Genomic DNA, 13,691 nt, shown 5'->3' with positions numbered 1-13,691 from the left:
CACTGGACATACAAAACCAGCCCTAATTGTCAGGGCAATTTTGTTAGATGTGACTCCTGATAAGGGTAGTGTGTTCTATATGTGAGAAAGGCAGAGAAAAGCCATAGACATTGGCCTTAAATGTAAGATTTTGCCTTATAAACAATATCCCACTCATGAAAGATTACCAAGGCCTACAAGTTCCAAGGATAGAACTCTGGAGTACAGTAGAGCCCACAGAATATCTGTGTCAGTCTGGAAGGGAGCCAAGGGTCGAAATCTTTTCTTGGAGGCTGACAGACTAAACTGTCTATTTTGATGGTCTTCAGTCGGTGTAGTAATAAAACAAGTTATGTTTATTAGCTGTACACCTCATAAACGGCAGTGTTTATATAGTCATGCAAATTGTTTTGCTGACACATTCCAACCATTATGAAGGGGCCTCTGCCATAGCTGGAGCCAGAAGAAGGTTGTGTTGGACAAAATGAGTTAAGGTCCAGAGGGTCTGGGGCTCCATAAGGTAAATGCAGTCACCCTCTAAGCATTACTCTCAGTAATACTAAACTACTTAACCAAAGTCTTTGCAACAGTTTCCTCATTTGAGTTCATGTCTCTCTCTGCTCGGTGTGTTATCATTTTTCCTTCCCTGTTTTCCTCATGTTTAAAACTATCTATTTTCATAGATAGCTTTCTGGAGGGAAAAATTATAATTTAAAGACTTTGTTGGGGCTGGTGAGATGGCTCAGTGGGTAAGAGCACCCGACTGCTCTTCCGAAGGTCCGGAGTTCAAATCCCAGCAACCACATGGTGGCTCACAACCATCTGTAACAAGATCTGATGCCCTCTTCTGGAGTGTCTGAAGACAGCTACAATGTACTTACATATAATAAATAAATAAATCTTAAAAAAAAAAAAAAAAAAAGACTTTGTTGTTAATTGTGGTATGAAGGTTTCCACCATGGGCTTGGGTATACCTTAGTGGTAGTAAACTTGTTTAAGCATGCATGAAACTCAAGAGTTCAATCCCTACTACCTCAAAACAAATCAAAATGAAACAAAAACAAACAAAACAATAAAAATTGTGGTTAATTTAATTCATCATGTGGACATTGTATGCAGAGTTGGGGATAAAGATTAGAAATATGGGCTGTTGGCAGGACTTACCAAGAGTCGTAGGAGACAAGAGAAAACAAATCTATGCTATAGTGCTCCAAGGAAATCTTTGGAGCATAACCAGCAACAGAAGCATGAGGTAAACACCACAGTCAAAAAGGTATCATGTAGACCAGTACCGACTCAAGAACCTGGCTATAATTACTTGGTCTGAAGAAAAATAATTGAGTAAATTATTTTTCCTGCAAAAGTTGTAAAGGATGAACTATTACTACTAGGTAATTCTGGCTTTCCTAAAGGCCTGGCTTTGTGGGAACTCTCTATTCTGTTCACAGTCAGCTCATGCATGGTTGCAAAGTATCTTTCACTTATTTCCATTAATTCCCCCAAATTTCTAGAAGTAAGACCTATGCCTGTTTCTAAAAAGAAGTCCCAGGCTTAGAGTACTGAGCATGCTATAGAGCTAATGTTTTTTAATTAAATAAAGAAATTTACTAACCCAGTCTATCCACACTTATAAAAACTGTTCTACAAACAATGTGACCTGTTTGCATGTCAAAGACTTCTTACTTTTCTTCCTTTCCTTCTCTTCCTGCAACACTTTTGGGATGGTTTCTCAGCATCATTTGTGGTTTCTCCTCTATGTCCTTAGACTGTCCCTCCTCAATATTGTTTTTTTTTTAAATATTGTTTTTTCCTCAGTTCACTTTCCTTATATTTATTTGATACATTTGTCCAAATTTTCCATCTAAGTCCTCTTCTTTTCATTATACATATTATTCGAGGGATGTTCTAATTCATTATTTATGGGTTAATGGCCACATAATGACTAACAGATCTTTATCTTGTGTCCTGACCACTTGCCTACTTCTGAATCATATTTGTGCACACTAATAGGCTATCTCCCACTTGTGGTTTTTCTGGTATACTCAATATGGCCAAAGGCAGGTTTATTCTCTTTTTCTTCAAAACAGCCCTTTCTGATTCTCACAGTCTTTGTGCTAGCTAATAGGCACAAAATTCAATTAGATTTCAAAAAGGTAGAGTGTAGATTCTCCACTTTAATTATTAAGTAATATTGGTTACTCATTAGTGAGACACCAATATCACCTCAATATTTATCCCCTTGGGAATAATGAATAGGTTCTTGGCCTCTTTTTAGTGGTGAGTACTTAATGGCTATTTACTTGTGTCAGTTACTGCAGAATGCAATCTAGCATATTTCAAAATTAATTTTGGAAACTAGGCTGTGAGATTAAATGATGTGTTTAATTGCTGATGAGACTTCCTAAAAATCAAGTGTTAACTCATGGTCTTTGTATGGCTGCCTCCAAAGTAGTAAATGTAGGTGTAGCATTTCATAGATTATAAGATACACTCAACTTTCAGATAAAAAGTCATAGATGTAAAGAATGTTAATTTATCTCATTTTCTTATGTAAATGCTAGAATCAACATCAGAACCCTAAATTACCTTCCAGCATTCCTCCTACCACTAATTCTGAATGAAAAATCAATAACCATATTCTTTTCTTTTTAAATCCTATATGACATATCTATTCCCTCCTGGAGATCTCATCTTATCTTTATATTGATACAAAATGCTAAAAAAAAGTCATTACTTTAAAAAACTTTTTAAAAGTATGCTTTTAGAGTATTTTAGCTTGATAAAAGGCCTCATCCAGCATCTCACAGGAGCAGATGCAGAAACCCACAATCAAACACTAGGCAGAGCCAAGGGAAGCCCTCAGAAGGGGAGATTACAGGAACAAGTGGGCCAAAGATAGGAGAACACAGCCCACAGAATCATAGGGGTTCATAGGGGCTCACATAGACTGACGTGACAATCAACGACCCTACATGAGTGTGAGCAGTGGTGTGTTCTTGTGTTACTCCTAACAGAGGGAGTGAGGGCTGTCTTTGACTCTTTGTCTGCTCTTGGGGCCCCATTCTTCCTCCTGGATTACCTCACCCAGCCTTGGTATGATGGTTTGTGCCTAGTCTTACTGTAAGTCCTTATGCCATGTTTGGTTGATAGCACTCAGAGGCTGCTCCTTTTCTGAAGGAAAATGGAAGTGCAATGTATCTGGGATAGAGGAGAGGTGGGAGGGGAGGACTGGGAAAGTGGAGGGAGGGTCAACTATAGTCAGGATGTAATCTATGAGAGAAGAATCCAAGAAAAAAAATAGTTTAACTTGCCTTCAATATCCACATTCATATTCATCCATAAAAATAAAAATTTCCATCCTCAAAAGTACATATTTTTCATAGGAAAGATAAGAAATAGGAGCTAAACGGTCTGTAGGGCTAAACACAGTAACCAGAGGTGCTCGGTGCATGTCTGGCTCAAAGGGCACATATGTTCGCATGCGTGATCTTTGACAAACTTCCTGTGTCTATTCCTTACTTTGTAATTGCTTGGCAGTTTCATGTATCTCTACAACAGGTGTTAGTCACTGCCTCTCCTATGCCCATTGTTCATCCTGCCACGTTCGTTCTTACCCAGCAGTCTCCACCCCCACCTTCATGCCTCTTTTGTGTGTGACCCAGTGAGTCTATTGAGAGTTTCTTGTCTAATAGTGGGTGAGAGGTTATTCAATAGAGCAAGGGCATCTTACCATTGCCCATGTCACTGAAGAGGATGACATCCCTCCTCTTCCAGCCTTTAACTACTAAACATGACTCAGAAAGGAGTAGGTTTCATAAGCACCTCGTCCATCCATGAAAACGTTAAGAAAACCATTCTTGTGTGTTGAGATTTGGTCTGTTGCTGTGTATTGTAATGCTAAATGCCAGCCCCCAAGACCTAGTTGCCCCAGAGACAAGAGAGTCCTCACATACACCCAAGTGATGGTATGTGACCTTGCTGCAAAGTTATTTCTGATTGGTAAATACAGATGCCAACTGCCAATAGCTCACAAAAGAGGCATAGGTAGAGTTTAGGATTCCTGGTCTTGAGGTCTAAGGAGAAGAACCAGGAAAGCGGGAGGAAGATAAAGTCACCATGGGCTAGGAGTTAAGAAACTTGGCTCCAAGAACTGGCCAATTGGAGTAAAGAGCAGCCCAGGTGAAACATAGTAAGTAATAACTCTGGGTTATTGATAGGAAATAGCATAGAAGATAGGTGTCTGCCCAGCGTTAGTGTTGATTAAGGGTTATTGTAAATATAAAGATTGTATAGGTCTTTTATCTGTGAACTAAAGGGTCAAAGGTGGGTAGAAGCACCAAACTTGGATTAAAACTATCTACACACAGGTGCACGGATATTTCATGTCTGCAGTATGTGTGCATCAACACTTGATCTTACTATCCTACATGGAGTAATACTGTCCCATTTCACTGCATTTCTTCTTTACTTTTCATGTAATCACTGATGCATACGGCAAGACTCCTTTCTTTTCCATGGTCCACATCAGTTGTTAGCAAACATCAATTCTGATGGATTGGAAAAAATAAATGTGGAAGCATACACTGTTACTCTTATTTTTTTCTGGAGGTAAAATAAAACCATTTCTGCCTGTGTTCTTAGGCAACACAGGAACGAACTGTGCTTTTAATAACTGAATCTATTGCCCACAGGTTGACCCTTTTAGCTATAGGTAGCTAGATATAATTTTATTTAAAATCCTTTCTTTTGTTAGCTTTTAGAAACAGTATATTTACTAAAAAATAAGAAATCACAATTTGGATGGCATTTTATATTGTGCTACAAAAATGTAAGCTGCCATTTCAGTAATTTCAAAGAACTTATTCATAACAAAGTATTCTTTTAAAACATCCTCCCTCTAATTGTGACTATGTGGATGGAGGTAGAAATCAACAAATAACAAGATAAAACAAGTCTTTGCTTTTATGTCAGCATCAAACTCAGACTGAGAGAATCATACATGAATGTGATTTTAGAGCTAAGAAAAACTAAAGTGAACTTTTAGGAAGAAATTCAGAATATCTGTTAAGTATTTGAGAGGACAGCTAAAAAAAAACAGGAAGAAAGAGAAAGAAAAAAGTAACAAAATCAACTAAAGTGTTCAAAACAATACAGCGTCAGTTACTGGCTTTCAGATCATCGCCCACATTGTAATAAAACGCACCTTTCATAATGTATGCAAGTGTTAATCTGTTTTACATGTAGTGTGTGTGTGTGTGTGTGTGTGTGTGTGTGTGTGTGTATGTGTACCTGCACACATTACCTTCCTGGTATATGTAGGTGCCTTAAAGGGTCCTTGGACTTCCTAGAACTGGAGCTGTTGTAAATCACTAATGGATGCTGGGAAACAAACTCAGGTCTTCAAACACATGCTCCTGGCTCTGAGCCATTTCTCCAGCCCCTCAAATGTTAATTTTAATGATCATTAGCAAATTTGTAGAGATCTGCTGTGTTCTGAACTGAATTGCTTCCAAATCTTCATGTTTAAGTCAGTGTCTCAGAATATGATTGCATTAAGAGCCAGGGACTTCAAGGAGGTGACTAAGATATAATAAGGTCCTTTACCTGAGCCCTACTCCAGGGAGACTGATATATAAACAAGCAAACAGGACAGGGTACAAAGAAAGAGAACTCACAGAAAGGCAACACTGTATTTAAAGGAGGGGCCTCAGAAGAAACCAATACTGCAAGCCTTCATTTTGCATCTAGCAACTCAAACCTGAAGAAATACATATCTCTTCAATCTATAGTGTTCAATTAATAAATTTATACAACATGTAAAAAAGGGGGAAAGTAAAGCTAATTTTTTCAGAAAAATATCAAAGATTATTACATATTAAAATAAAAATATCTTACATTTCATTAAGATTATGTTCTATGGATCTCTTCAATGTATTTCCATGAAGTGAAGTTATGGCCAATGGTTGCTTCCGTCAACATCAAGGACAGAGATTCACTCGCTCGGTTTTATGTTTATGTGGGTTCAGCACATAGACATTTGAAATAAAACTGAAGGATATACAGCTCACTTCAGAATATGAGAGAAAGATAATAACTTGACTGGGAAAATATAAGAACATTCAAATATGTTCTTAGTTTTCTTAAAAACCATAACTTTTTTATCTTTCTAATTTCTTATTTTTATGATTGCCTTAAAGATAATTTTATTTATCTTTCCTGACTTTTGAAGGCCACAAATAAAACCGGTACTCTGAGGGGTTAATGGAATAACAATTTTCCTTTATCATCATCATTATCACCACCACGACCATGAAGACCACTGTAAGTGTCATATTGTGGTTAGCTGATCATCATAGTTATATTTTAACCATTTCTATGCGCATACAGGCTTAATTATGAAACTATTCTATGCAGAGTAAGAAACTGAACACAATGAGTGGCTCACTCAAGGCTGTACAGAGCGGTAGAGGGGAGACTATGTAGTTTTAATTCTTGAGTTCCACTTAACACTCCTCAGTAACTGAAAATTTTAGTCTGATGGATATTGAGGATAAATGGGACTCTCCCTTCATAGAGATTATTTTTTAAAAATAACTAAGAAAAGAAAAAGATAAGACAAAAACATTTTCAAAATAAAATTTAAATCCTTTGTATTCTCAATATATCATCATCCTTTAAGCCATTTTTCAATCCTGCCTGCTTGGCAGCATCCATGGTTCAGCACACATGCCTGAGCACACATGCCTCCTTGGCAGTAAGAACCCTTCCCACTGGGGCAACTCAACTTCTCTATCTCCCTATAGTGCCAAAGCAGATCTACTGGTTTCTGGAAATTTGTTGGGATTTTGTTATAGAATCTGTTCAATGCAGAGTTTTATAGGAATGAATATAATAACAGAAAAACAAAACTTACAAAGGCAAATATAAGTTTTCAGAAAAGGTGTGCTACAATGAAGAAACAGATGTGGCCTTTTGCTGGGTTTCAGGCTGAACTAAGCCCAATACAAACTGTAAAAATGTGAATCCCACTTCTGCTATGAAACCATAGACGGTTTATTGAAAGTCGAAGAAATTCACTGCTTCCTATGGGACATCACAGTGGGATCCTGAGGGCCTAAAAGGCAGAGGTACTCCTGAGGGTTATATGATGCCGGTTTCCAAAAATAACGGACTGTCTCAGGATCTTGAGAACTGATGTTTCAAAGATCTCTCTTTAGCAGCAATAAAGCCTGGCTCAGGCTCTCTGGACCGCGGGATGTATAATGCTAGCAACTCAAACATTCTGCTGAAGAAAGAAATTATCCGGCATCAGTGGGAGGGGAGGCCCTTGGTCCTGTGGAAGCTTGAGTCCCAGCATAGGGAAATGCTAGGGTGGATGGGGGAGCACCCTCATAGAAGCAGGAAGGAGGGGGATGGGATAGGGGGTTTAGAGAGGGGAAACCAGGAAGGAGGATAAATTTTGAAATGTAAATAAATAATACATCCAATAAAAAAGAAACAATTGTCCCCACCGTTTTATTGAAGTCACTGTTCTAAAACTCATACATAAATGTATTATCCTATTTCTAAATCATATTTGAAATTCATGCATTTTATACATTGTAATAATTTATATGAGACTATTTAATCTGTATTTTAAATTTTGCCTTATATATAAATTTAATCTATCAATTTTCAGACTTTTTATGGTCCTCACGATTGTTCATAGCGGCCTTATTTGTGAGAGCCAGAAGCTGGAAACAACCTAGATGTCCCACAAAAGAAGAATGGACACAGAAAATGTGGTTCATTTACATAATGGAATACTACTTAGCTATTAAGAATGAGGACATCCTGAGTTTTGCAGGCAAATGGATAGAACTAGGAAATATCATCCCTAGTGAGATAACTCAGATTCAAAAGGACATGCATGGTATGTACTCACTAATAAGTGGTTATTAGCCAAAAAGGAAAAAAGAAAAAAAAAATAAAAGAAAAGAAAGAAAAAGGAAAACACAGAATACCCAAGATACAGTCCTCAGAACTCAAAATGTTCAACAAGCTGAAGGGCCCAAAGGAAGAGAGAAGAAATCAATCACAAATGGGGAGGGAGGAAGGCACCTGGGAGGGAAAGTAGACAGGGGTGGGGACGTGGGGAGGGGAACCTGATCTGGCATTGGGTGAGGGAAAAGCACTGAAGCCCCGAGGGCCAGCAGAAACAATGGAAACAGGCAATCTCGGGAGGTAGGAGGTTGGAAATACCCTCCAGAATGTACCAGAGACCTGGGAAGTGAGAGACTCTTAGGACTCAAAGGGAAGGACCTTAGATGAAATGCCCTATAGTAGGGAGAGGGAACTTATAGAGCCCACCTCCAGCAGGAAGACAGGACATCAAGTGAGGGATGAGGTTGCCATCCCACAGTCACACCTCTGAGCCATAATTGTTCCTGTCAGAAAGAACTTCAGGGATGGAAATGGAGAGGAGTCTGAGGAAAAGAAGGTCCAGCAACAGGTCCAAAGTAGGATCCAGCTCAAGGGGAGGTCCCAAGGCCTGACACTATTACTGAGGCTATAAAGTGCTCACAAAAAGGGATCTATCATGACTGCCCACTGGAAGACCCAACAAGCAGCTGAAAGAGTCAGAGTCAGACATTTGCACCCAACCAATGGACAGAAGCTGTGGACACCTGTGGTTGAATTAGGGAAAAGCTGGAAGAAGCTGAGGAGGAGGTGACCCTGTAGGAGGACCAGCAGTCTCAATAAACCTGGACCCCTGAGATCTCTCAGACACTGGACCACCAACCAGGCAGCATTCACCAGCTGATATGAGGGCCCCAACACATATATACAGCAGAGGACTGTCGGGTCTGTGTTCATTCAGAGATGATGTACCTAACCCTCAAGAGACTGGAGGCCCCATGGAGTTTAGAATTCAAGTGGGGTGGGGACATCCTCATGGACACAAGGGTGTGTGAAGGAGGTATCGGATGTGGAACAGCCAGAGGGCGGACAGGGGTGGAGGAAAAAAATCTGGAATGTAAAAACAAACAAACAAACAAACAAACAAACAAACAAAGTATATCCTGTTAATTATAGGGACATTACATGTATGTAATGTCAATGTTGATAGTATAGGTTCTTATTTTAGTAATTTTTCTTATAAGCAATCATTTTACAGTTGTTTTATTTTTATAATTTGCATGCCACTTTCAAGGCTCATAAGTTTTCACCCTTTATATTGTTTTATTTTAGATTTTGGTTGCTTGAATCTCTTTATTACAGAATGAAGGAAGCACTGAAGGGTGTTTGTCCTACACTAGATCTTTTCATTAGCTCAGTTACATCTCCTGCAGAGCCTACAACTACACTTGATTACGATACTGTTAACAGAAATTAGTACCATCTGTGTCATCTACTGAGCACTTGCTCAGTCCAAAGACTTCATGTAGCTATCCTCACACTACTCTAAGAAGTTTCTAACACCACTCTAGCCACAGATGAAGAATCTGAGGATAAAGGACTAAATTGAAGCCAGTCCTAAACCATGCAAGGGTCGCCTGCATGGCTCCACACTGCATGTGAACATCCTGCCCCAGTGGGGTAATAGGTAAACACCCACACGTGGACGCTCCTAACCAACTCCGCAGCTCCTCGGGCTGATGTCCCCCTCGCCCAGGTTCTGAAAACTCAGCACAAAGGGAGCACTGACTGTGCTTTCTTTCTCTGTTGAGAAGACAATTAGCTGTGATAAGAGATAATAGCTAATTGTAATAATCTACTTGCAAAGACAATTTGTCTGGAACTGTCCAAAATACTTATATAGTCTATGATTCTATTAGCTTTAGTCTTATTTGTACTTACAACTGAGTATTTATCTGCAGTGGTGTCCATATTTTAGTTAAGTTGATCTAATTGGATTGTTACTCTTCTGTTTATGAGATGTGTGAATGGGTGTTTATCAAACTAGAAATAAGTAAAAAGTGACTAGATATATGTTAGCAGTATCTGAGAGTTGGTACATGCAATGAATGGAGAAAAACCCCTTTCCTGTCTTTTACATCATTATTTTGCTTCTATATGAATACATTGAATTAGATTAATAGAAGAGCCTATTGTATATAGGTTAAAAGAATTGTAGATATCCTCAACAATTTATGAGTTATAATGCCTTTTAATTGTGTGTAGACAAATCAGAAAATTGTACTAGAAGTGTACTAGGAGATAGCATGGTGATTATTTTTGACATAAATTTCCTTAAAAAGAACAATATTAGTTCGAGGCCAGCCTGGTCTACAAAGTGAGTTCCAGGACAGCCAGGGCTATACAGAGAAACCCTGTCTCGAAAAACCAAAAAAAAAAAAAAAAAAAAAGAACATTATTGCAGAGAAATAATCTTTGAGGTCCATTATAAATTGTATGCTAATGAGCTATATATTATTATATGTTTAAATAGTAAAAAAAAAATCTTATTTTAAAAATGATACTCGATGAAAAAGAGCTAATTCAAAACTAAAAGTTTTATGAGTAAATATATAATGCTTCACGCTATTTGATATTTAATTATGAATGATTATACTACTTATCATTATAAATCACAGGTCAACTATAATGTGTGCTGCTAAGTTTCATAGAGAAATTACATATTTCTGAGTCAATGAGAAGAAAGTTGATTTTGGAGAAGAAAAATAAGTGAATCAATAATCCCTGCCAAGAACAGGAGGACGAATCACATTCACGCTGAGAGAATCCCAGAGCATGAAACGTGGATTTTCTCGGAGGGAATTCTCTGAAGGAAAACCCTGAGAATAACTGTGATTAACTAGAAATCACATGTACATATTCTTTTATATTCTTGTTACAAATACTTTCTTCTTCCAATTTCTGAGAATAGTAGTCTAATATTTAATATGACTCAACATAGACCTTTGTAATAACATCATTGGCCCTCCAGGATTACAGGTCAAAGTATAGCATGTGTTTTATATGGCTAACATTTTGAGTCTCATGTCAGTTGTCTCAAACCTGGAACACTAGATTGGCTGTGACATTTTCCGTGACTTACTGGATAGTAACATTCATCTTCCTACCTTTCTATGCTTTATAACGGTACTCACCTAGCTTCTCTATATTGTAACTGCACATAAGCTACGTTCTATTTTAGGTGCTATTTCCTAATCATTCTACATTTTATAATATTAGGTAACCTAATTTCTTATAGTTTAGAACAAGAAATTATTCAATCTTTATTTCTAACAGTAGATAACTCCACTTTCTATATTTTGCCACAGACTACCAAAATTAACAGTTAAAAATCTAACTTTCTGTATTTCATAACAGTTGATTGCCTAACATTCAACACTTTATAGCAATTCCTTTATAATTTTGTCAGGAATTGGATATAATATATTAAAACATATAACTCAGTAATAGTTTTTGTTAAGTGGCAATTAAAGAAAACCAAAATGGATAAAGAGCAGAGGCATAGTGCCTCTTGTTAAACAGAAGACATGATTCTTAGAATTTCTTTCAACTTAAAAAGTTATTAATATGGAAGTTAAAAATAACATAATCTTCATTGAAAAAAATCACTCTGTAACTTTTCTTTGACATTTAAGAGAGAAAGGTTTACCTAGGAATGACTGAGAGGCAGCCCCAGCAAGTCACTTCCACACTAGGAAAGAAGAGCAGTGACTCCCTAGTGACTGGATTATGTTTTGGAGTGAACTGAGTATGAAAATCCTAGCAGCAGAAAAGGATCGTTACGATTGTTGCTATGCACTGGTAAATCAGCCAAACACCAAAGGGTAAAACAATTCACTCTCAAAATAAAGACTCCAGTTTTTAATAATAATAATAATAATTCATAATAATAATTTAATAATAATTCACGTCTGGCTTCTAGCCAACTCTTTTCACTAAAAAAAAACCCTAAATTTCAAAATCACTTCACTTTAGAGGGAGACTTTAAAATTTTCGTCTATACCAGACTAACCTGATGGGAATTTCATGGATATGAAGAATGCAGAGAACTGTATTTGTAAAATGTGCCCACATGCTTTAAATGTCTGTACTCTGGGGTTGTACTTAGAAAATTATGAAGCTATCTTGTTCAGTATGACTAGTTGTCAATCAGTACTTCAGCTCTCTCCAAACCTAAAAGTGTCAAAGGTTATAAAAATCTGGGGGCCTTAAAGATTCATTTACTAAAGATTGGTGTGGACTTCAAACTGTGTTTTGGGAAACAAAATTCTTAACTATAGCATCTTTTTGCTCCAAGACCCTGAAACAAACTTCTCAGGTATTTTAAATAAGAACCAATTTTACTCCTTCTTGAGGACTACTAATTGTTTGTAGTTTTGAACCAAAGTCTCTCTGTGTAGCCCTGACTGTCCTAGAACTCACTTTGTAGTCTAGGCTGGCCAGGATTTCACATAGATCGGCCTGCCTCTTTCTCCTGAGTGCTGGCATTGGGACTTAAATTTTTCATTAGGAGTGATACAACTCATTTTCCCAACCATGCCTCTTCCTTATCTGTTTTTGCTTGCTTCCTTGATTCCTATCGGCCTGTTTATAAATGTTGCTAATGCTTGTTTCCCAGACTTCCCACACCCTAGGAAGTGTTCTACCAGCCAGATAAGCCCCATCCTACCCTTGCTGCTTCTAAGAAGACGCATCACACTGGACATCTAAGGAGACGCATCACACTGGACATCTAAGGAGACGCGTCACGCTGCACATCTTGCTCATTGTCTTTGCCTTGGGAGCTACCATTCCCTTACTTTATCCTGGGTTTTGTTTCCATGACACTCTTTTCTAAAATTATTATATTATTGAGAATATGATATATAATAATAATATTAGACAGGGCACTCATGTTATAAAATAATATGCCTTTAAATATATAAAGCCCCTGAAGAGTAAAATAAAATAATACTCATAATTTTCTACCTGCCTACATCACTTATCTAAACTTATACCCAGAAAATAATTTGAAAGTATGCTTGCTAAAATACCTTTTGAACTAATGAAACCTAGTAAACATATGCTTGCTTCAATGACTCAGTACAAAAGCAGATTTAATTAAAATACTAAAGTAGGAAACATAAAGTAGAAGAAGATGTATTAGAAAACACACAGGATGATGACGATGGAAGAATTCCCTAAACATTTTTGAAGGGAAACAAAACAAATCTAAAAGCTTCGGTTTTTAGACTTTTAACTTTATATGTCATATAATAATGTGTTTCTAATAAGGAGAAGTATATCCCTAAGAGTTGGTACACAAGCACATCATACACTGTAGAATTTAATATCACTGGGCCATTACATTATATGTTTGTGTCTGACTCATCTATATTCACTTGTTTTAAAAAAATCTAGTAGCTTCATATGATCGACTATTTTACAACTTTTAAAAAGAAAATTGTCTTGCCTTCGAATGGTAATCTTGCTCCAGTCTGGGGTCTGATCCGGCTACCTGTTTGTATTTGTTAAGTTTCATTTGGCGATTTCTCTCCTCTATATCCATAGCACCTATTAAGTAGAAAAAAAACCCATAAAATTAATGTTTATTTCTTACTTCTGAATCCTAATTAGGATGTATAAAAGAAGAAATGTGAAGCTGATAAGCTACTTTCACTCAAAGTATTTGAAATTAATTAACATAGTATTGTCTTTGCTCTAAGTTAAACTATGCATTTTGGTAAATAAAAGCATAACTACTATATATGTTT

General features: G+C 37.2%; 1 protein-coding gene across 52 annotated transcripts in view; it reads right to left on the bottom strand.

Moving 5' to 3' along the window:
* The window catches only part of Rims2 (regulating synaptic membrane exocytosis 2), a 486,087-nt gene that overhangs the window by 103,939 nt on the left and 368,457 nt on the right, over positions 1-13,691 (bottom strand). For 33 of the 52 annotated variants that reach the window (NM_053271.2, NM_001256382.1, NM_001256383.1 and 30 more), the window contains one exon: positions 13,391-13,491. The exons of the other annotated variants lie outside the window; for them this stretch is intronic. In NM_053271.2, the coding sequence (NP_444501.1) occupies positions 13,391-13,491 (101 nt within the window). The remainder of the gene's footprint in view (positions 1-13,390; positions 13,492-13,691) is intronic. 52 annotated transcript variants of the gene reach the window in all.

Source organism: Mus musculus, chromosome 15, assembly GCF_000001635.26.
Source record: "Mus musculus strain C57BL/6J chromosome 15, GRCm38.p6 C57BL/6J".
NCBI classification, from domain to species: Eukaryota; Metazoa; Chordata; class Mammalia; order Rodentia; family Muridae; genus Mus; species Mus musculus.
This window is presented reverse-complemented; position numbering and strand designations above follow the sequence as displayed.